Raw genomic sequence first — 24,210 nt, forward strand, 5'->3', positions numbered from 1 at the left:
GAAAGCACATTATTAATAGCTAATATTCTTGACACAAAAATATGATTCTGGAATGTACCAGTTTCTATACATTGTTTGTGATTCATTGTATGGAATAAATGACACATATCACTGAAGTTTGACAGTGTTGCTCAGGTGGGTACAGCAGATTTAGGTGGCTTGGTGATTAACACACTCATATTTGAAAGCACTGAGGATTTCTATGTACTCCGGCCAATTGTAACTGAATTTTTTTGTGGCTTCACTAGCTCTTGTAGATGAATCCCAGGACCATTCCTTCAAAGACAACTGTCACAACAGATTATGTGCCCTGGGTTCCTCCCCCATTCCAAACTTGTACTAATGGGAGGAAGTCATGATTTTAAAGAGAAGTTGACGAGAAGATCCTTGGGAATGGAAAAGCTGACACTGGACAGGATGGACAAGAATTGTTCATGTCCTCTGTAAACAAGATCTTCTAAATGATCAGAGAAAATCACAGAAAAGTTAAATCTGGAAGGCAATCAGGCGTTGCACCCTGTACATCATATATATCCGTGTGTTCTGTGCTAAGATCAGGACAAAGCGTATTTCATTACAAAGCTATCACAACTCACTTCCCAATATAAATCCGGTCTGCTCTTTTTTCCCATGTTTCCCTTTATTTGTTTTGTGATATATATGCAAAAGGTAACACATTTTTTAAAAGGCAAATCTAAATAATGGTATCTGGTGGTGGTGGTGGTGGTGGTGGTGGTGGTTGTTTTCGTCGTCGTCATAATCCCCTCCCTCAGTATTAAATTGACAATTCCTTGATGTTTCAAGTCATAAATTTCTTGTCTTTGCAATTCTGTTTAGTACTTCCTCATTAGTTATGCAACCTGTCTCAATATTCTTATGTAACACCATGTTTCAAAAGCTTCTGCTCTCTTTATATCTCAGCTGTGTATCACCCACATTTCACTCAGGTTCAAGCTTACACTCCAGACAAAATCTTCAGAAAAGACTTTCTAACACTTGAATTTATATTCATTCTTAACAAATTTCTCTTTGACAGAAGCACTTTTCTTGCAATTGCCAGTCTACATTTTATGTTCTCTTAACATTGGTCATTGCCAGTTATTTTACTACACAAATTGTAAAACTTACCTACTACTTTCAGAGTCTTATTTTCTAATCAGATTCCCGCAGCAGCACTTGGTCTAATTCGACCACATTCCATTATCCTTTTGTTTTTGTTGTTGTTCATCTTATATCCTCGTTTCAAGACATTGTTCATTCCATTGCAGTTCATAGTTCTTTGCTGTCTCTGATAGAATTAAAATTTCATCAGGGAACCTCAGTTTATATATCTTCTCCTTAAAATTTAATTCCTCCTTCAAATTTTTCTTTGGTTTCCTATACTGCTTGCTTAATGTGAAGATTGAATAACGTCAGGTACGTTCTACAATCATGTCTCACTCTGTTTTCAACCACTGCTTTACTTTCGTGCCCTTAGACTCTTACAACTGCCATCTGGTTTCTGTACAAGTTGTATATAACCTTTCACTCTCTGTATTTTACGCCTGTTACCTTCATAACTTCAAAGATAGTATTCTGTCAACACTGTCAAAAGTTTTCTCTAAGTTTACAAAAGCTATAAACTTTTGTTTGCATTTTTTAACCTATCTTAAAAGAGATTCACATTTTCCAACATTTCTTCGAAACCCAAGCTGATCTTCCATGATTATTATAAAATTATTTCAAAATTATTGAACGTTTGGCATATTAAAAGTAACTATGAGATCTTAACTAAATGTTTACAGTGTTGTTGCTGGAAGCCCAAAACTTGTATACAAAGAGCCCAAGTGCTACTAAATGAAATTATTTATGCTTGTTAACAGAGATCTATGTATTATTACAACTTAAAGTAATTTTGCAACAGGCATCTTCATGCCAGGGCTTTCACAATAGCTCTGAAAAATTTTTCCTTCTCATTGCAACTTTTGCATTCTTGACACCATTTACCCCTTTTTCATCTTAATAAGAAAAAAAAAAAACCTTTCTTTATGTAAGTTTGAGTTCGTGCAGTTATTTAAAATGCTTATTTTGGTGTATTTTGATGCTTCAGCCATACAAGGTGTGTCATTTCCATTCAAGCATTGTAGTTTGTTATATAATTGAGTGTCTTCCAAGAGTTGTTGATTCAATTTTAGATTTATATGGAATTATTTGTGATCACATTTTCCCCCCATAACTAGTCACCTGCTTGTTTTGCAGCAAGAAAATGGTTACAAACCTTGGTATGATGACAACAGAGCCCCCGTCAAAGTTCAAACTGTTTTCTTGGAACATTGATGGACTGTCTGAGCATAATCTTAAAATTAGAACCAAAGCTGTCTGCAAAACTATCCAGTTGTAAGTAAAGATGTTTCAACCTTCTGGGATGGTATTTGTGTTAATTTTTTAAATATTCTGTACAATATTCTTGTAATTGTTGTCTTTTAATTTCAGTGAAAAACCAGACATCATATTTTTGCAAGAGGTTATTCCAGAAACATTAAATTACATCAAAGACAAATTGCCCGAATATGTGTGTATTGCTGGCAATACTGAAGGATACTTCGTGGCTACCTTCTTGAGAAGGTTCACTGTGTACTATGATTCACATAGGGTTGTTGAATTTCCAAGTTCACTAATGATGAGGAACTACATTGCTGCAGAGGTTTGTCAGTGACAGTCTAAGCATTCTTTACCGCAGTTTTAGTTGCATACTTGAAGTACTGTCTACCCCTTGCAAAACTTAAGTGCCTTAGAAAACATTTGTGGACAATGATGTAAAGATGGCATAGAGGATGATGTAAAGCTGGGATAAGTTTGCTTAATTGCATAATGTTGTTGTTTTTAATCCTATGACTGCACATATTTTTATGTGCTTAAATTTAAGTGCATTGTGGTGACTCTTAAGATTCAAGCTTTTTGACTCTTTGTGTTTGACTTCTACAAGTTGAAATACAATTTTCCCCATAGATATCATATCAATGGAGCTGAAAGTCTATCACTTTTATGCCATGTGAGTATGCTCTAATACAGTTAAGAAAAGATACTCATTCTAACAAGTTATGTGCCCTCAACACATTGTATTTAAAGAATTTTTATTAATTAAACCCCTTTTTTTAAAAAACCTGCTGCCACCTGATAAGCTTATTATTACTTGTGTTATTTACATTATGGATTATTTTCTTTATTGTGGTGACAAGTGTGAGTTTTCTCTTTCTTTTTTTATCAATTGTTCTTCTTATTGATTAGTACTTTTCCCCATAAGGTTTCTGTACCATTATTCTTTTCCTGACTTGTTTCCTCATTTCCACTCCACACCAGTTCCCCCACCCCCACCCCCTCCCCCTCCCCCTCATCCAGGGGCTCACAACTCATCGGTGAGTATGTGCTTGGCTAACATGGCATGGGGCCACCATTTTTGCAACATTACTTTCTTTCTGTGCTGCTTGCTTATACTTCCACTATCCCTTTCCCTCTGTGCCTCTATCGGATGGTTTTCTTGGTGCAGACCTTGCTTGGAGTGCAAATCATTCAGGGAAGGTTGTCCAAGGTGGTGTGTGCTCCACATTTGTGCCTTTCCATCTGTGCACCCTTCCATTTAATACGGTAATACAACCAAAACCAAGCATGGTAACCATCCAGTTTGTGTGTGTGTGTGTGTGTGTGTGTGTGTGTGTGTGTGTGTATGTGTGTGTGTGTGTGTGTGTGTGTGTGTGGGCTGGGATCAAGTACCTGCACGGTTGGTAGTGTTCTGACCACGTCAGAATCCCACTGTTGGTGCCTGAGCTGAAAACTCCTTATGTGTGCAAAGGAATATGTGCCTGTTGTTACTGGGGCAGTGCGACTCAGAGCAATAGTTTACAGGTCAGGTAGCCTTTGCTGAGGCTGAGTGGTGCCCATGGCGAGAGCCCCTGTTCAGAGTGGGCGGCAGCATAGTGGATCAGCCGCACATTAAGTGGATGAAGTGATCTCCTGCTGGTGGCCATAAGGCTCCAACAGTGCATATGAAAGTACATTCCTCTTTCAGTGCAGAGAGATATGACCCTAAAATGTCCCTTGCTATGCTGTGGAAATAACATAAGGTTAAGTGGCAAGCAAAGCAATACTCCCTGTAATACTTGGTTTGTACAGTGGCTGATGGTGATTTCTTATTGGCCACAAAGCCTGTGTTGTGAGTGGAGAACTGGAAAGACAAGTTTGTGGAAGTGGCAGCCATCTCTAAAATAAAGAGTGGATCAACTTTGATCAAAACAGCATCCTGTGCCCAGTTACGGGCACTGCTTGCTTGTAATGAGCTGGGTGACTTACTGGTGACAGTCATTCCCCTTGAAAGTCCAAACTCAATTCCGGGCATCATTTTCCACAGAGACCTACTCTTATGGCCTGATAATGAGCTAAGTGCCTACTTGACATGATGATACCTTCACCTTGGCGTTTTGAGGGCGATTCATTGCCTGAAAAGGTCAAGGTGATGGTATACCGATGCAGTGTGAAACTGTGTGTTCCCCTTTCCCAAAGAGATGCAACCCAAATGCTTGAAATGTGGCCACTTGTCTTCGTGTGTCAATGCTTGCCCTATCTGTAGAGATCGTTGATGAGCGCTGCTTGCGAATGCTCCCTGTGCACCTCCCTGTCTCTGTGTTAAATGTGAAAAACACCACTCTCCATGTCCACCAGACTGTACTGTTTTCCAGATAGAAAAGAAAATTTAAGAATACAAGACTGGACATAATCAGTTACCAAGAGGCCAAGAAGTAGTAGGAGCGGTTGCACTCAGCATGTCAAATAATGTCATACGCTATAGCTACGACAATGTCACCCCCCTTTGGCGACTGTACTCCCGACCATGACACCTTCTACAGTGGGCCCTCAGGACCACTTAACCATGCTGCTTTTTCCATACCTACTTTGGGACTGGTGGCTTCCCACCTGCCAGGAACATTGGTCTTTACCTCCCAGCGGGAGACAAATGACTTTCCTCCAGTTTCTTTCCCCAGGGAGGGGTCGCTCGGAACACTTTCCTTCAAGGTTTGTGCTGTTCTGCAACCAGATGCCAGCCGGTGCTGAAGGAGCCACAAGCTGCTGGTTGCAGGGCTTCGCGATCAACATCTTTACCTGAAACTGATTCAGAGAAGCCCTTGCAGTAATAGAAATCATCTAAGGGGAGTAAAGACAAGAAAAAGTCCCCAAGAAGAAGGACATTCCAATGGCCCCCATGCATCAGATCCTGCCTGCTCCACTTCTGTGGCTGAGACAGAGATCGTGGTGAACCCAGAAACCCCAGTTTGTACCACACAACAGAACCCAGAGCATATGTATATTTTTCAAAAACAGACATAATGTCTTATGGGATACCAGCAATCAGTGATTTTATAATGTTACTTTAAATCTGTCTTGATTGCAAATTTTTTTATTATTCATATGACTGGTTTCGGTTCATTCAGAACCATCTTCAGATCTGATATTTAAGTTACAGGAGTAACCCGTCCAATTCAGCAACTTTCACATGTGACGTAGCATGTGAAAGTTGCTGAATTGGACGGGTTACTCCTGTAACTTAAATATCAGATCTGAAGATGGTTCTGAATGAACCGAAACCGGTCATATGAATAATAAAAAAATTTGCAATCAAGACGGATTTAAAGTAACATCATATGTATATTGATGACATAACCCCTCAGCCAGGGGCAACAGGCGGCTCTGTTGCATAACCTACCCCCTTGGTCTTTTCATGGCCTCACTGTTCATCAACAACATTATTCTCCAGTGAAATTGTAGCAGTTTTTTCTACCACCTGGCTGAGCTATGACATTATTTCAGCAGTTCATGTGCTTTCTGCATTGTCATTCAGGAGACTTGAGTTCCAGAAATATAGATCCCCAGCCCTTCGTGGGTAGTGGGGATATTATAAGAATCGTATTGCCAATGATAGGGTGTCAGGCGGAGTTTGCACATATGTTCTAGACACACCGTATAACTGAACTTGTGCTTCTTAATACACCTTTGGGGGCTGTGGCTGTTCTGGTAAGGGTATTTTAGGATATTACATTCTGCAGTGTTTACCTCCCTTCAAATTGTGAATTATCTCAGAATGTACTGTTTGCATTCTGTTTTCAGCTCCACCCCACCTATCCTAATTTTGGGTGATTTCAATGCCCATAACCCTTAGTCGGATGGAACCATGGTCACTGACTGCGATAAAGACCTCAAAAATTTGCTGGCGCAACTTGACCTTTGGCTGTTGAATAATGGTATCCCCACACACTTTAGTGTGGCGTACAGAACCTTCTCGGCTGTTGACCTTTCCATTTTCCACCCTTGTCTTCTCCCATCCATCCACTGGAGAGTCCACAATGACTTGTGTGGTAGTGACCACTTCCCGATTTTCCTTTCCCTCCCTCAGTGTCATTCATCTTAACACCTGCCTGGATGGGCTTTCAACAGTGCTGCTTGGGATGCTTTCACCTCTGCTGCATGGAATTATCGATGAGACAGTCCAGAATACAATCGTAGCCTTCCTTTCGGCAGCCGATTTAGCAATCCCCTGTTCCTTGGGCACCCCTATGGAAGACAGTACCTTGATGGTCCTAGGGAATTGCAGATGCCATTCAAGATCATAGTTGGGCTCTCTAACGCCCTAAGTGGCACCCATCAATGGATCATATCATTGCTTTTAAGCGGCTCCTTGCCTGGGTCTACCAGCTAAGGAAAAGATGGGAGCAAGAGTGCTGGGAATGGTACTTTCAACCATTGGACCACGTACATCTCCTTCGCAGGGTTGGGCTGGTATCAGATGTCTGTGGATACCACACACTTGCATGTACCTGGTATTCCCTGAATGGCACTGTCTACACTGCTGCAGATGCCGCCACCAAACATTTTGCTCTGTATTATACTCAAGCCTTTTCTTTCTGGTATTGTAATTACAGTTTGTTTGCAAAGAGATTAGTGAGGCCTCCCTAATCCTGAATCACCAGAAGTCAATAGGAGTCGATCGACTTCCGTCCACTCAAGTTTCGCCGTTTGGCTGTTGCCAACATCAGCAATCTGATACAGAAGGTTGCATATGTAGCCATTGTGAAGTGACTGTTGTCCTGCGTTGAGTTCTGTAGTAAAATAATACATCTTTTGACGAGTGATGATGAAGCAGTTACTGACCCATCATGGACAACACCAAACGCTGCTCCTACTTGTCGGAGGAGGACGAGGGGTTGCTCATTACAAAATCGGGCAGGCAAAATAGTTAATAATGTTACCGAATGTTGGAAGCAGGAGAGCAGGAATAAAGAGTTCCTCCATCCTCTCTCTTAGCTGACAAGATTTACAGTGATATAAACAGGGTCAAGTTTCAGATCTGTATAAAGAATTTTTAGATTTTGCAAAGAGAATTCTGGGAAATTGCCAGAAACTCGTGGCAAAAAATAAGTAAATTTCAGCAAATTTTTCTATTAAACTGTGCTTTGAAACTGCCTTATGTTTTGTCTGAATTACTTTAAAGTAGCCATTCCGTTTTGTGTGTGAAAATAGTTTTTGCCATCCAGTAGGTTACTCAGTATGGAAGAACAAAATAGATTTTTCAGAGACCCTCATGCAGCCTAATTGTTCAGGTACTAGACTGTGCCAAAGGCAGTTGGCACAACTCATGTCACGTCAGGATATTACATTGTAATAGAAATGCATCTTGGAAAATAGAAAACAGATTCATCGGTATGAAAATCCCTATTTTATTGTACACATATTGAGAGGCCAATGAAAAGAGGATTTTCATACAGCTGAATTGGTTTTCTATTTTCCAAGATGCAATTCATAGCTGTAGTTGCCATGACTATATACGTTTTTGCAATAGAAATGACTGCCATTATTATTTTTATTCAGTTACTTGTGGCTGCATGCTGTGATACCTGGGACCATAACCTACCCTACCACAGAAGTGGTTTCAAATTGTCTATCTCTCCTTGCTACTTGTAATTACACATTCTGCTTAAATTGACTTTTACATTCTGATTTTGTATTACTTTCACTTAGGTCAGGTTCTAAGATGTAATGGGGGAAAATCCAATGGATAATTTTAACAGGTGTGTCGTGAGACAAACAATCGAAGACTTATTGCTACTTGGTGCAGGAGATTGCTCTCAGTCTACAGAAACTTCTACCAAATTTGAGGAAAAAATCGGCTGGACTTGTGTTGTTATATCTCTGCAAAATATTTTGTTGTCTGTGGGATTCACATGGAGAAAATGTGCAGAATAAGGGATCCTTACTGCTAGAGCATGGCGACATTGGTGGTCGCATTTCATTGTAGAAATGAAACATATTTGGAAACCAACCACAGTAATATGATGGTAAATGTGGGCATAAAGATCATGATGTCAGAGTTATGGGGTGGGGAACCTCCTCTAAAAGACTTATTGGAGGTGATGATTTGAAGAAGCGATTTTTTTCAGGGAAGCTCAACTAAAATTCTATGTTAAATCCGTAAAAGGTGTTACTGTAGTCAAATGAACTCTGGAAACTTTGAAAGATGGTTTGCAAATATATTTTTTGCAAATCTTCCTCCAAACTTGGTCACTGTGATGGACAACACTTCATACCATAACGAAAAGGTGGAAAAAATACCTACAAAATATGATACCAAGGAAGGATATTGGAATGGTTGCAAAAGAGGTATGTTGCCTGTAATAAGAGCATGAGGAAGCAGGCTCTGTTTACATTAATTCAAGCACATAGACCAGCTAAAAAACATGATCGACAAAATGGCAAAAGAGGAAAGCCATTTGTCCACTTGCCGCCCTATAAATATGATCTCAGTGCGGTTTTGTAGGGGGCAAGGGTTTAGGGACTCTAGATATTGAGCATCAGTGACAGGGGGAGCAAAGGTCATTATTTTGTCAGGGATGGCAGGAAGGAAGCAACACTTTGTGGGTGGTGAAATGGGCTCTTTCCTTGGCTCAATGGATGAGGTCTGAGTGAAACATTGGTGGTTCCACTAACAGTTATTTATAGAGATATAAGACCCTTCAAACAAACAGACTAATACATTGTGTTTTAACTTGCTCAATTCCTTGTAGAGGTGGAGTCGTAGCTTGCAGATGCTAGTGACAGCGGTTGCGACGACGTCTCGTGTTGCAGCGGCGCTCTGGCGGGTTATTCTTCCATTCAGTACAGTGCCTGTGACTTACTGCAGTGATGGCTTACTCTTCTCCTTGTGGATTCACTCGTTGCGTTATTAACAACTGGCTACAGCAGAAGGTGGAGCTGTCCGTCCCGGAATCGAACCAGCGACCCTCAGGTGCGGCATCTTCTGGCGGAGTTCAGCAGTCTCTGAGTTCACAGGTGACCCATTTGGTGAGGCCGTAGTCCCTCACTAGCCACCTGGGTAGTTACCACACAAACATTTTTCTGGTAACATCTGGTATGGCATCTTCTGCCTTGACCTATTGGTGCAGTACCGACATCGTCTTCTGTCGAGCAGTGTAGCGGCTAAGTCGTTGTAGCGAAGTATGATGATCATTGACTAACCATTGGTCCGTCTGTCCACATGATGTTTCTTCAAGTCTTCTTTCTCCCCTTGAAGGACCACTCCAAAGGACCACCTCATACCCATTTATCGGAGGTATTTATACAGTGTTTTTGCCAATATCGTAAAGTTTCTGGGGTGGCGACTGACCTTCGGTCGTTGTCCTATGCTTCTTATGTTGGGCAGAAACATGGTCAATGTCCGCACACCCTGTCATCTCCTCCGCATTGTCAGATATGTCGTGCACGTTAGTTCAGTACACTTACAGTTTATGGAGCATTGACTACTGATGTACAAACAGCACTGGTAGTTGTTCTCCTTGGTAGCATTGCCTGTCAGCTTGGTCTTTGATCTGTTGAAGTGCTGACTGCTGCTGCGCAAAGTCTGCTGGTCATCGGCCTTCTCACATTGGGCAGAAACATGACCATTGTCACACATGTGCCGGCTTTCCTTGTTAGATTGCTGCCACTTCCAAATATTGTTGCTTAACATGTCAAAGTCTCTAAAAGTTCAATTAATGTCTAATAAGTCATTCTGCTGTGAACAACCATAAATAACATGTAATTATTATACATATTTATTATACACCCTTCAGTATGGGCAGAAGTAAAAATAGTTGTTTAGAGCACAAAACATTTCAGGGGACTTGTCCAAAGACAATCTGTTTAAGATTGAAAGGAGTCCTTTCTGTCAGAAACTGCTAATGACTGGGAAGAACACTGCAGGAAGGTCCAGCAATTGGAAGAAGATTACTGGAGATGTGACGCTCTCATTGAAATAGCAGTATTAGACAAAATCATTATCAATACTGGTACTGCAGTAGCAACAGTAACACATTAGGCACAGATGGAGAACTTAATGAGACTGAGTCATTTTTAAGTATATACATTAGCTATGTGAATAAATGTTTAAAATTTAACACATTCTGTTTTTATTGCTGTATTGTAAATTTTACTATTGTTTCTTTTTAATTTCGAGTTGTCTGTGAGAATTAATACAGAATTAGTAGCCACAAGTACCATCATTCAGCAAGAAACTACCAGTTTACATTTCACAAATCCTGTAAACTTTTGCTACGCCCCATCTCAATTTTTCCTTTCGTACACATACCATACATAGGAGTTGACAGCCATTGTGCCAGTGGCTAATCAGGGGTACTGTCACCCAAATTGAGATTGTGTTGCCACCACTGTTTGACGTTAGCATGGCTTTTTACCTCTGCACTATCCCTCAGCCCTTAGCAGCCTGTGTGGTGTGAGTCAATAGGCAGAGCTTACTTACTCCAGTCCTCGCACTCATCTGATTTGCTCTTCTTTGTGTGAAAAAACTGTGTGTACATCATTGCTCCTTTTGAATTTGCAGTAGATTATTTACATCTGACTTCATGATGGAATAACTGTCTATATCTCTGTAAATTGCCATGAATTACCTAGATCTTTTGTTGAGCAAAGACCATATGAATCATTGGCGTATATGGTGATGAAAAGGTTCTTATTCTGCAGTGCTTGGAACCTTATTTACACCTCTTATAAACAAAAATTGTTCCAGTATTGAGCCCTATAGTAGACAGAATTTAATGATTCTCATTCTGGACTGTTTCCTGTCTATCTAATTTTCATACAAAATTTCAGTGCATTGTTGCTTTTTTGTCAAATATGAGTCTAGTGACATCATAAGATCAGCACTGACAATATCATTTGCAAATTTGGACAGAAAGTATATGGTATACCCTCCCAAAGGCTTTGAAAAAGTATACAAAACCTCCTGCTACTAGCTTATGTGCATCAGTTTTTGTGTGATGCCTTACATATAAATTGTACTGCTGCTGACACTGTGCTACGCCTTCTGAAACCACGTTTGAAATCTCTTCCCTTTTCCGTACTGCTATAATCTGTCTAGTGGGCTTGGCTCTTTTGTGAGCTCATGCATGGTTTACATGGGGTTCCGAGCTATTGTGGCTCTTTCTTCCTTCCCGGACCACTTTTCCTTCCCAATGTCCCTCACTCCCTCTCCTCGCCCCTCCCACTCTGCCTCCTCTTCCTCCGTCTCTGGCACAGTGGTTAGCACTCTGGACTTGCATTCAAGAGGACGACGGTTCAAACCCACATCCGGCCATCCTTATTAAGTTTTTTGTGATTTCCCTAAATCGCTTCAGGCAAATGCCAGGTTGGTTCCTTTGAAAAAGCACTGCCGACTTCCTTCCCCATCCTTCCCTAATATGATCGGACCAATGCCTTCACTTTTCAGTCTTGTATTCTGCTCTCCATGTGTGTTAATTGTCAGAACCATCACTTTCCAAGGTATCTGGATTGTTCGGTTTATAAGAAGGAAGAGAAGATACGGGAGTGTAAGTCCATTGATTGTTTGTCATTCACTGAGGCTGATCAGAAATGTGATGGTCTTCAACCTGCGTGTATGACATCTAACTTTACCTCTGTTACGTCCTCCCTCCCCCCCCCCCCCCATGCCTCTTCTTTATCCCTATCCCACCCCCTCTCTTCTCCCCCTCTCCTGTGGTTTGTGGTTCCCATGCCCACCTTCCTGGCTGCTGCTCCCCCTACCCTGTTACAGAAGTGTCCCACTTGCTTAGTGTCTGCTGCTAGCAGGCCCTTTCCCAGGCCCCTCCCCCTGGTGGCTCCCAGATTGGAGGCCTGCTTAAACAAGTCGCCTGTGGGATCCTTAGTCTGTATGTCCAATGGTCGTGCACACTCTCTCTGTTACACATCTCGCTCAAACCTGATATCCGTTTGGGCCCTGCTGTCCTCAACTTACGAAAAAGGAAGAGAATCATAAGTCACAGGACAAGGGCCGTCCTGTGCTCTCAGAGCTACCGACTCCCCCTTTGCGACTGGTGTCTCATCTCTTATCTGTGGATGTTGCCCTGTCCTTGTTGGTGACAGTTGGTGCCCAAGCAGTGTGACTAGTTTCAGCCTGTTTGCCTCCCACTTGGATCACCATTCCATGTGTATTGAAAAGAATCGTAACAGATACTACCGCCACCTTCTGGATCCCCACTCCATGCTTATTCAATGGATTGTTATGGGTACTACTGTCAGCTTCTAGAGTTGCAATCCCTTATTTCCTTTTATTCTTCGTGGTCTCTGTGCTTTCTGTTAAAGCCTGGTTGGCCCTTTGGGTGTTTCCGGTGGCATTTGCGCCTTGGTCCATACAGACATTAGTATGTGGATAACCCCTTTATGCCACATTGGAAGCAGTTGCCATCTTGAGAGCCACTTGGCCTCTGCGGTCACGTTTTGCAATATCTCCCTCGGCCACTCACCCTCTCCCTCTCCCCCCAAGCGAGGTGTCGCAGTGATTAGCACACTAGACTCGCATTCAGGAGGTTGATGGTTTAAACCCACATATGGCCATCCGGATTTAGGTTTTCTGTGATTTCCCTAAATTGCTTCAGGCAAATGGTGGGATGATTCCTTTGAAAGGGTACATCCGAATTACTTCCTTAATCTGATGGGACCGACGACCTCTTAGGTCTCCATGAATCCATGAGGATGGTGTTCCACATGATTCTATATTAAGTGTCCTTTTCCCTGTAGGTATTAATGAACTCGTAGCCTCCATTGGACCAGTAGTCACCCCTGCTCTATACGTAGATGATTCTGTTCTCTGGGCTAGTTCCCAATCAGTGGCATCTGTGTAGCACCAGTCCCAGGGTGCCATCCGACATGCTTCTACATGGACTCACTCACATGGTTTTCAGTTCTCTTAAATGGCAGGTGGTCCATTTCTGTCACTGTACTATGGTCCGTCCTGATCCAAAGCTCTACATTGTCTCTCAATGCCTGACTGGTCCCCTAGTTTTGTTTCTTGGGTCTTCTTTATGACAAAAGGCATACTTGATACCTAAATCCGCCTTCTGAAGACTGACTCTTTACCTAAGCTCAATGCCCTTTGCTCCCTTTACCACACCTCTTTAGGAACAGATCATTCAACTCTTCTCTGCCTTTATCGGGCCTTAATTCTGTCGCAACTGGACTAAGATTGCCAAGTTTATGGCTCAACTGCTCCTCTAGGTCCAGTCCACCATTGTGGTATCTGTTTGGCCAACAGAGACTTTTACATTAGTCCCGTCTATAGTTTCTGGTTGACACTGGGACCTCCCCCTTTTGGTTTGGCGGTCCCAGCTGTTGGTTTCCTGTGCAATTGCTATCCACTTTTTTCCTGTGCACCAGTTCTACTCTTTTCACAGCTCCAGGATATCCCATGCCCACTGTTCGCCCGCTGCCCGTCCTTGTGTGGGTTTACCAGTTGGTCTCTGCTTGCCTTCTCTTCGCTGTGGTTTCCAACCTCCCTTTTTCTGGTGTTCCCCATGGTCTCTCCTGAACACCCCCTCCCCCTTCCTTGTGCGCGCTCTTATGGGAGTTTCGGCATGCTTTTCTTACACTGATGGTTCGAAATCCACCAATCACGTATTCTGTTGCCACAGAACTCCATCTCTTGCCACATGTGAGGTGTTTACTGCAGAACTTATGACCATTTACTGGACCATTTACTTCATTGAATGGTCCTCCCCCACCCTAGTTTGTTACATATGGACAGGACGAGTGGCCTTTAGGCTATTGCCTGGTGTTTTTCCTCCCACCTCTTGGTCTCTACCATCCATGACCTTCTTGCAGGTCTTGACCTTGCTGCTTGTTCAGACAATTTCTTTTGGGTTTCCAGCCATGTGGGTATTCCGGTGGGGAAGGGCGGGGGCGGGGTAACCATCAAAGCTTGCATAAGTATAACCTTCTTTTATATGTGTGTTATCCTCCCACTTCTTGGTGAGTAGTTTTTTTATCTGTCCAATTACATTATGTTGCCATAAATGGAATATTTTCATTGTTATAAAGTAAAAACTTATCGTTTTTGTCTTTTGACAATGTATCTTCAAACAGTTCATTCACACATGAATTTCCTGTTTGACAGCACTATAGTCTTTATTTGTAATATTTTAGCACTACATCTAAAAGTGTTTGATTGCCATGTATTCTCCCAGTATGGTTAGATACAGACGGTTGATAAGGGAAATCTTGTACCTATTTTACTAATATTTACGAAGGTTGTATTTTGGAAACATTCATATGTTTTGCATTACTGCGTTTGCTCCTTCGAATTTAGTATTCACACGCCAACACTAGTAGATCATTAAAATGTGAAACAGAAAATACAATAAGGTTTGTGGTCCTAATCTCCTGCAGCCTTCTTTTTAAGAATACCAGAAAACTTGTAGTGCCGTTATCTCTCTCTCTCTCTCTCTCTCTCTCTCTCTCTCTCTCTCTCTCTCTCTCTCTGTTTCTCTTTCAGCATGATTCAATCCTGCCAGAAACATGGAAAAGCCACTTTGAACATAGCTTCAGAAGTTTTTCACTGTTTGCTGGCTTAAATGTGCTAATAATTTTATACTGTTTGCAGATTAGTAGTGATGCGTCACCCGTAACAGCATGCATATAAATAAACGTAATAAATGTTAACTGTTTATCCATAGTAAGGAAAATTTTGGCAGAATGTAAAAAAGTTAAGGGTAAAGGAGACCCAGTAGCAGAAGCAATGTCTCATAGATGGGCACACACTTTCTTCTATTCTGTATATGCCTGTCAACGACTCAATGCCTTTTCCATTCAGTGAACGGTGTCCTTTATTCCTAAATTATTTACCTGTTAATTTTGTGCATGGATTGCACACCCCGTAGTCCCCCCGCTCCCAATTCTTTAGAAAATCAAACTCCCATGTAGAAAACACTTTCAGTGTTTGGTTGATGTAAAAATGAGTTAATGTGTTAAATATTTTGTGTTCATCATGTAAAACCATTATAGTTGAAAAACTAACTCCCTAATTTTGTTGGCTTTATTAGTTTTGGATTGTTCATCCATGTTGTTGTGGTCTTCAGTCCAGAGACTGGTTTGATGCAGCTCTCCATGCTACTCTATCCTGCACATGCTTCATCATCTCCCAGTACCTACTGCAACCTACATCCTTCTGAATCTGTTTACTGTACTCATCTCTTGGTCTCCCTCTACGATTTTTACCCTCCACACTGCCCTCGAATACTAAATTGGTGATCCTTTGATGCCTCCGAATATGTCCTGCCAACCGATCCCTTCTTCTAATGAAGTTGTGCCACAAATTTCTCTTCTCCCCAATTCTATTCAATACCTCCTTATTAGTTATGTGATCTACCCATCTAATCTCCAGCATTCTTCTGTAGCACCACATTTAAAAAGCTTCTCTTCTCTTCTTGTCCAAACTATTTATCATCCACATTTCACTTCCATATATGGCTACACTCCATACAAACACTTTCAGAAAGGACTTCCTGACTCATAAACCTATACTCGATGTTAACAAATTTCTCTTCTTCAGAAACGCTTTCCTTGCCATTGCCAGTATACATTTTATATCCTCTCTACTTCGGCCATCATCAGTTATTTTGCTCCCCAAATAGCAAAACTCATTTACTACTTTTAGTGTCTCATTTCCTAATCTGATTCCCTCAGCATCACCCAATTTAAATCGACTACATTCCATTATCCTCATTCTGCTTTTGTTTATGTTCATCTTTCCTCCTTTCAAGACACTGTCCATTCCGTTCAACTGCTCTTCCAGGTCCTTTGCTGTTTCTGACAGAATTACAATACCATCAGGAAACTTCAAAGTTTTTATTTCTTCTCCCTGGATTTTAATACCTACTCCGAATTTTTCTTTTGTTTCCCTTACTGCTTGTTCAATATACAGATTGACTAACATTGGAGAGAGGCTAAAACCCTGCCTCACTCCCTTCCCAACCACTGCTTCCCTTTCACGCCCCTCGACTTTTATAACTGCCATTCGGTTTCTGTACAAATTGTAAATAGCCTTTTGCTCCCTGTATTTTACCCCTGCCAGCTTTAGAATTTGAAAGAGAGTATACCAGTCAACATTGTCAAAAGCTTTCTCTAAGTCTACAAATGCTAGAAACATAGGTTTGCCTTTCCTTAATCTATTTTCTAAGATACCGTATTTACTCGAATCTAAACCGCACTTTTTTTCCGGTTTTTGCAATCCAAAAAACCGCCTGCGGCTTAGAATCGAGTGCAAAGTAAGCGGAAGTTCTGAAATATGTTGGTAGGTGCCGCCACAACTAACTTCTGCTGTCGAATACATGTAGCGCTACACAGGCATGCTTTACAGGCACAAAGATAAATACTGGCACCAAAACCTCTGCGTCAGTAAATAAATTAAAAAAAAAAAGTGGAAGACGAGCTTTTTTTCTCCGCCCCGAATTTCGACCACTGCATTTTCATACATTATCCAACGAAGTAAATACAAATTCCGTATTGTTCATCTTCGAATGTAGCAGCTTTTCAATGTACTACGAAAATCCGACTGGCAAGACCGTTTGCGATGTTTGTCAGTATGGCCAATTCTACGTTCTGATTTTATTTCTGCCTGTGAGAAGAGATGGTTGCTAATGGAAACTTTTGTGAATTCTGAATCACATGCAGTATTCTCTTCACCATAAGAATAATACGAATATAAACATTTTGCCATGTATTCTTTCGTGTTTGCTGCTATCTCATTTAAATCCTGTCTGCCTAATAAACTACGAAACTAGAGTGAGACAACACAAACGTGGAAGTATACACATATGTCATGTTCATATTCGTATTATTCTTATGCCTAATAGTGATATAGTCAGAAATGAAGCATGGCAATTGACTAGATTTTTAAATCTAAGATGGCTCTAATTTCTGTGCAGATAATAATGTACTAAAGAGGCGTCTGCAAAGATTTTCAAACGGAGAAAAATTTTCGCTAAACTCTCGTTCAGAACATCTGTCATACGCAGTTTATTATTTGGTTCTTGTTGATCATTATCAAAGAAAGCAGCAGCGTAAATAACAACAAATAGCAGTCTCTTGCCATCTTTTTTTTTTATTGTAAGCGGCGGTAGCACGCACAAAAGCAAACCATGCCGCGAGCGGCGACAGGTCGTGAACATTAATTATCGGAATGCGACAAACAATGCATGACACAGTACAGTAATGCATTTTCAGCTTAGAGTGACGAAAACACCTATAACAAAGAGAACGGCAATTATCAGATCAAAGAAAAATAAGCAATCAATTCAAACCAGACGAAGCACGTGAAAAACGAAGGGTACCCGCATAAATAAGGACGGAGCGCCTGACGCATAGCAATGGCTACCTGGTAAAGCTTAACTGCTAAGCTTACGGCTCGAACCAAACTACTGCAGCTGTATCGTCATTCATTCGACCATTGTAATGGACCAACTTTGTTTCGATTTGGAGGTGCGGCCTAAAACTTTTCTCTCCCCTTGAATTTCGAGTCTCAAATTTCAGCTGCGGCTTAGATTCGGGTAATTATTTTTTCCTTTATTTCGAGTCTCATTTTTCGGGTGCGGCTTAGATTCGAGTGCGGCTTAGATTCGAGTAAATACGGTAAGTCGTAGGGTCAGTATTGCCTCCCGTGTTCCAACATTTCTACGGAATCCAAACTGATCTCCCCCGCGGTCGGCTTCTACCAGTTTTTCCATTCGTCTGTAAAGAATTCGTATTAGTATTTTGCAGCCGTGGCTTATTAAACTGATAGTTCGGTAATTTTCACATCTGTCAACACGTTTTCTTTGGGATTGGAATTATTATATTCTTCTTGAAGTCCGATGGTATTTCACCTGTCTCGTGCACCTTGCTCACCAGATAGTAGAATTTTGTCAGGACTGGCTCTCCCAAGGCTGTCAGTAGGTCTAATGGAATGTTGTCTACTCCCGGGGCCTTGTTTCGACTCGGGTCTTTCAGTGCTCTGTCAAACTCTTCACACAGTATCATATCTCCCATTTCATCTTCATCTACATCCTCTTCCATTTCCATAATATTGTCCTCAAGAACATCGCCCTTGTATAGACCCTCTATATACTCCTTCCACCTTTCTGCTTTCCTTTCTTTGCTTAGAATTGGGTTTCCATCTGAGCTCTTGATATTCATGCAAGTGGTTCATCCATAGACTAATGGAATAAGATTAGAAAAGGTTTGAAATTACATTAAAGTCAGGAAGTTACAAAGTGTTCTTTCTCAAATACTTGATTAATATTGTGTGGGTAATTTATGCACCATTACCTCAAGACATATACTTAGTGCCTAACTTTAAGACTTGCCTTATTGTGTTAAACCTTTAATGTAATATTAAATCTCTTAATGAGTGGATTATCATACCATTTTAAGTTTGATCAATAATGTGTGAAGTACTGAAAATCAATTTTTTATTGCCCCTGGAAGCCTTGAGATAGGCAACGTGCAACTGGGATGATGTACTGATTTAGCAATGTAGTAATACGCACTGAGATGACAAAAGTCATGGGATAATGATATGCACGTATACAAATCGCAGTTGTATCCCATATGCAAGATATAAAAGGGCAGTGCATTGAAGGAGCTGCCATTTGCACGTGGCTGATTCATGTGAAAAGATTTTTTATGTGATTATGGTTGACAATGGGAATTAGCAGTCTTTGACTGTGGAATGGTAGCTGGAGCTAGATTCAGGGGACAATCCATTTTGGAAATCATTAGGGAATTCAATATTCAGAGATCCAGTGTCAAGAGAGTGCCAAGAATGCCAAGTTTCAGCCATTACCTTTCACTATGGACGATGCAGTGGCCGACAGCCTTCACTTAACGACCTAGGGCAGTGGTGTTTGTGTATAATTGTCATTTCTAACAGACAAGCAGCACCGTATGAAACAACCTCAGGAATCAATGTGGGAAGTATGATGAATGTATCCGTCAGGACAGTGTTGTGGAATTGGGCTTTCATGGGCTATGGCAGCGAATGACTGATGCGAATGCATTTGCTAACACCGCGTCATCGCCTGCATCTCCTCTCCTGGGCTTGCGACTGTATAGGTTGGACCCTAAATGACTGGAAACCCTTCTTTCACTCTAGATAAAGAATTTCTTTTCCCAAAGAGAAGCTGTAACTAGTGCCCATGGTGGACCAGGAACTACTTCATGGCTCATTTCATCTTAAGCACAGCACATGGAGATGAAACACTGCATTCATCATCTGCTGTGTCAGCGCTAATGTACATAAACTGAACTAAACTTCATCTGAACAGGCCTTCAAAGCTGCAATGGCACTGACTGACTGCCCTGTCATCCTCTGCGGACAGGCATCACTGGATGCAGATATGGAATGGCATGTAGTCAGCACACTGCTCTCCCTTCTGTTGTCACTTTCTTGACTGGAGCTACTACTTCTCAGAAGTAGCTCCTCAATGTGCCTCACAAGGACTGAGTGTACCCCACTTGCCAACGGCGCTCGGAAGACCGGATGGTCACCCATCCAAGTGCCAGACAACACCGATAGTGCTCTCCTTCGATGATCTTAATAGGAACCGGTGTTACCGCTGCTACTGTGTATGGTATTGGTTTATTAATATGATTGTTTATGGAAGGACTCTTGAGCACTAACAGACCAAAGACTTTTGGTCTGAAAGATCAAATGCTATCAGATTTCATCCTGAAATATTCAGCATTACTGGCCAGGGGACCAAACAACGTTTTTCGTTATTTCCTTCTGAAGTCAGAAAAGATTGAACACAGAAAAACTGATTTCGTTCCGATCCACATTGCCTTTTGTATGATGTACTAGCAGTTGGTTCGTTGTGAATGAAGATAATTTATTGCTGAATACTGAGATGTGCACCTGGGCTGTTGATCCTTGTGGATGGAGAATTCTCAAATAAACAAAAAGTGTTGAATGTACTCCAAGAAAGTTTTGATATATCAATAATTTTCATCAGTGATGAGAAAACAGTGTCTTGTCACTTTTCACTGTCACTTGTAAGTCCAATATTAAGAAAACATTGGCTCCTTACTCTTGTCAGTGCAGTACTTTTCACTTCCATATTTTAATTTATAACATAATATCAGCTAATCAATTGCAGAAAAAGTATTTCATGTATTATTGCACACAACTAGTCCTACAACTCTACTTCAATGGGACACTGGGACGAGGTATTCTCCAGGGAGTACGAATTGTTTGCAGCCTGTTTGTGCCGATAGCTGTAATTGAACTGGCATTCGTTTTAGAAATAGTTTGTATTCATTAAACACACACACACACACACACACACACACACACACACACACACACACACACACACACAGAGAGAGAGAGAGAGAGAGAGAGAGAGAGAGAGAGAGAGAGAGAGAGAGAGAGAGAGATGTTAAAGAACTGAGGAACTGGGGAGATAGGTAACTAGAAAACTGGCTTGCAGCTGACTGCCAGTTGGTTCTGTACGATATCAGGTTTACAGTTTCTGTATCATAAGTTTAATCTGTCCCTGTACGGTGAAATGAGGGTTCAAGATAAATTTGTCAGAAAGGAAATGCTTAAGTTATTGTGTACTGTCTGTCTCTTATAAATTTAGAAATTTGTAGAGGAGTTGTTAAAATGTTTGACTATAACATTGGCATCTTGTAGACACAATGTTTCAGTGTAAATCAACTCATATTCCATAACTTGTATCTGTGCATTCTCAGTATCATTATGTACAGTCTACTAACATATGTTCCATAATTTCTGTAGGCTCATATTGGACCCTTAAATTTATTGCTCATTAACACTCACTTGGAGAGCACTGCAGACCATGTAGCTGAAAGAATAAATCAGTTGAAGAGGATATTTCAGGAAATGTTGACGTGTCCTGAAGAAAAGGTTGTTATTTGTGGTGGAGATTTGAATTTGAGGGAAAAGGATGTAAGTATACATATTTATCAGTTTCACTCATTATTTTTAAATTCAATGATTCACTCTACTCTTTGTCTTAATTATTTGTGAATGACAAATACTTTTGAATGTAGAGGTGGCTACTGACAAATTTTACTGTGTGTTTACACAAGATTGCAAGACAACACACATGTTAAAAGAAAAAAATTCACATAGATGGTATGACATATCCAGTGCAGTTACTAAGGAGTGCTTAAAAGGAAGCTCAGAACCTCTTACCTACCCACTTAATTGCAACATTAGAGGAAACATTTCTCCAGTTGTTCTAAAAATGAGAGTTGTGAAACCAGTGTATAGAGAAGTAAGGAAGCCCAATATCGTTAACTCCCAGCTTTAGCAAGATACTACAGGGTGTACACCGTTGCTTCCGCTGTTTTTTTTTTGCCAACATTTGAGGCTTTAATGAAACAAATTGGTTACACATGTATCATTCAAAGTATTTTCTGTCGTTGGTCACTACTTTCTCCAACCTTTCGGGCAGTGTACGAATCCCGCGCCAAAAAAATTGTTCATATTTTGAAGAAGTCCATGAATCGATCCAATTTGTGACTTCTTCATGAGATCGAAAGTGTTGGTCAGCCAGGCCATGCGCCATTGATCTAAATGGGTGATAGTCAGAGGGAGCAATGTCTGGAGAATACGGCGGGTGGAGTAGGACTCCCATTTTAATGTTTCCAAGTACATTTTGACCTCTTTTGCAACATGGGGTCAAGCGTTGTCGTGCTGCAAAATCACTTTATCATACCCCTCGCTGTATTGCAGCTGTTTGTCTTTTAATGCTCTGCTCAGATGCATTGATTTCTTTCGATACCGAGCACCTGTGATTGTTTCACTTGATTTTAACACCTCATAGTACACGACGCCGAGCTGGTCCCACCAAATGCAGAGCATGATCTTGGAGCCGTTAATATTTGGCTTGGCCGTCAATGTGGAAGCATGGCCAGGATATCCCCATGATTTTTGTGTTTAGGGTTATCGTAGTGAACCCATTTTTCATCCCCGGTCACAGTGCAATGCAGAAATCCCTTCTGTTTTTTCCTCTGAAGCAACTGTTCACAAACACACAAATGCCGTTCATCTTCTCTTGGATTCAGCTTGCACAGGACCCAAGTTCCTTCTTTCTGAATCATGCCAATAACCTTGAGATGTTTTGAAATGGCTTGCTGTGTCACTCGCACTAATCGTGCCAATTCTTCTTGAGTTTGACATGAGTCTTCATTCAGCAATGTCTCCAATTCTGCATCTTCGAAAACATTTTCTCTTCCATCACTATGCCGGTCTATGAAGTTAAAAATTATCATTCTTGAAGCTGACAAAAGCATTCGACACGGTAAACCGTAGCTAACTTCTCAAAAAACTGAAGTCTCCCATATATTAAGCTATGCAGATGACACCTCAGTTCTAATCTATGATAGGTAATATAAGGAGCTGTATCATTTGCTACTAGTGATGTAATAGCAGTAACAATTTTCAGTGATCAGGACCCAGGACCTCAAGGTGAATGTCACCAAATTTAAATTACTGGTTTTTAAAACAAGCAGTTCTCACCTCAACAATGTAAATGATGTACAGTATTGGCCCAATAATAGGCCACCACTGCATATAATCCACGCCCCTAACTTAAGAGGATGAGATAAAACAAATGTTTTGCGCAAAATAAGCCACATACTGATTGATAGGAGAAAAATAGCTTGAAATCTACTTGTAGTATCATGTAAAATGCAGTTATGTACCACAAACATTTGTGCTAACAAATGATACAAGGAGTTGACACCAAACATACTGGTACCCTATTTTGTGTTATTCGCTCTCATCACTATCAGTTGTATTATTCACTCCATCCCTCTCACTACCATCAATTTCTTAATTCCCTTCCCAAAGTACGTCATTCTCGGTGCCATTCAGTGCACTCAGTATTCAGCCATTTCTTGTTCCCCATGGTAGTGCACTCTGATGAGGTATAGGACCATGAAGCAAGAATCCATTCACACAGAAGAGTGACTGGCGTCTTTTTAATCTTTACCGGTTGGTGAAAGGCGTGAGATTCTTCCAGGAGCCAATCCAAATATATTTTTCAGAGTTTGACCTTGAATGGCTTGTTTAAGATCACATCTAACACCTGTAGTTTTGAGGTCATTCTTCCAGACATTGTGATAAGCTCTGTCTTTTGTGTAGCAAGTTTATCTTTTACTTCAGCATTTAGATGTCTTTTAAAAGCATCCAAAACTAGCATGGCTTTCTTAGCAAGCTCTGCCTTAGGTCTGAAAAACCAAACAGTAGACAGTTGGTCAACAACCAGTTGCATTTTTATCCAGCCCTTTTCTTAGCAGCAAATCACTAACCCTTCAGGAAAGTTTTCTTTATGTATGGCGTGTCTGAGTGTCTAACGGAAATGAGTATGAATGACACTTCACAACTGAATGACGTACCACTGAAAGTTAACCGTTTTCTCCTCAAAATACGTTGGCATACTCTGTACTAGTGTATTACATTGTCAGAGAGCAAAGTTATTTCTCCACGTAAACTGATAACAACAACCAGTACTTGGATGGAATTCTCCTTGCAGCATGTTTAAGACACTTGATATTTCCAAGACCTTCAGTTGGATTATTTCTCATGAGATAGGTGTCCTATCTTTTCTATTGTATTGCACATACGCAAGTTACGGATATATGCCACATTGTGGCTCCCTGAATGATTTTCTCATTGAAACTGCATTGTTCCAGTTTTCTTCCGAAGTGCCCCAATGCTGCACATTAGATCACTCCAGCCCGTACTTTCTTCTGGCACCTCTGTTGGTTGTGGTTTTGACATAAAAATTCCATGGCTTGACAATGCTTTTCAATCAAAAAGGTCATTCATATCAGCATATAAATCAAGTTTCTTAT

General features: G+C 41.0%; 1 protein-coding gene across 8 annotated transcripts in view; it reads left to right on the forward strand.

The window, feature by feature from the left end:
• The window catches only part of LOC124594864 (tyrosyl-DNA phosphodiesterase 2-like), a 155,951-nt gene that overhangs the window by 100,273 nt on the left and 31,468 nt on the right, over nucleotides 1–24,210 (forward strand). For all 8 annotated transcript variants that reach the window (XM_047133613.1, XM_047133936.1, XM_047133368.1 and 5 more), the window contains 3 exons: nucleotides 2,239–2,376; nucleotides 2,473–2,683; nucleotides 21,122–21,292. In XM_047133613.1, coding sequence (XP_046989569.1) covers nucleotides 2,239–2,376; nucleotides 2,473–2,683; nucleotides 21,122–21,292 — 520 coding nt within the window. The remainder of the gene's footprint in view (nucleotides 1–2,238; nucleotides 2,377–2,472; nucleotides 2,684–21,121; nucleotides 21,293–24,210) is intronic.

This window comes from Schistocerca americana, chromosome 1 (assembly GCF_021461395.2).
Source record: "Schistocerca americana isolate TAMUIC-IGC-003095 chromosome 1, iqSchAmer2.1, whole genome shotgun sequence".
Lineage (NCBI taxonomy): Eukaryota > Metazoa > Arthropoda > Insecta > Orthoptera > Acrididae > Schistocerca > Schistocerca americana.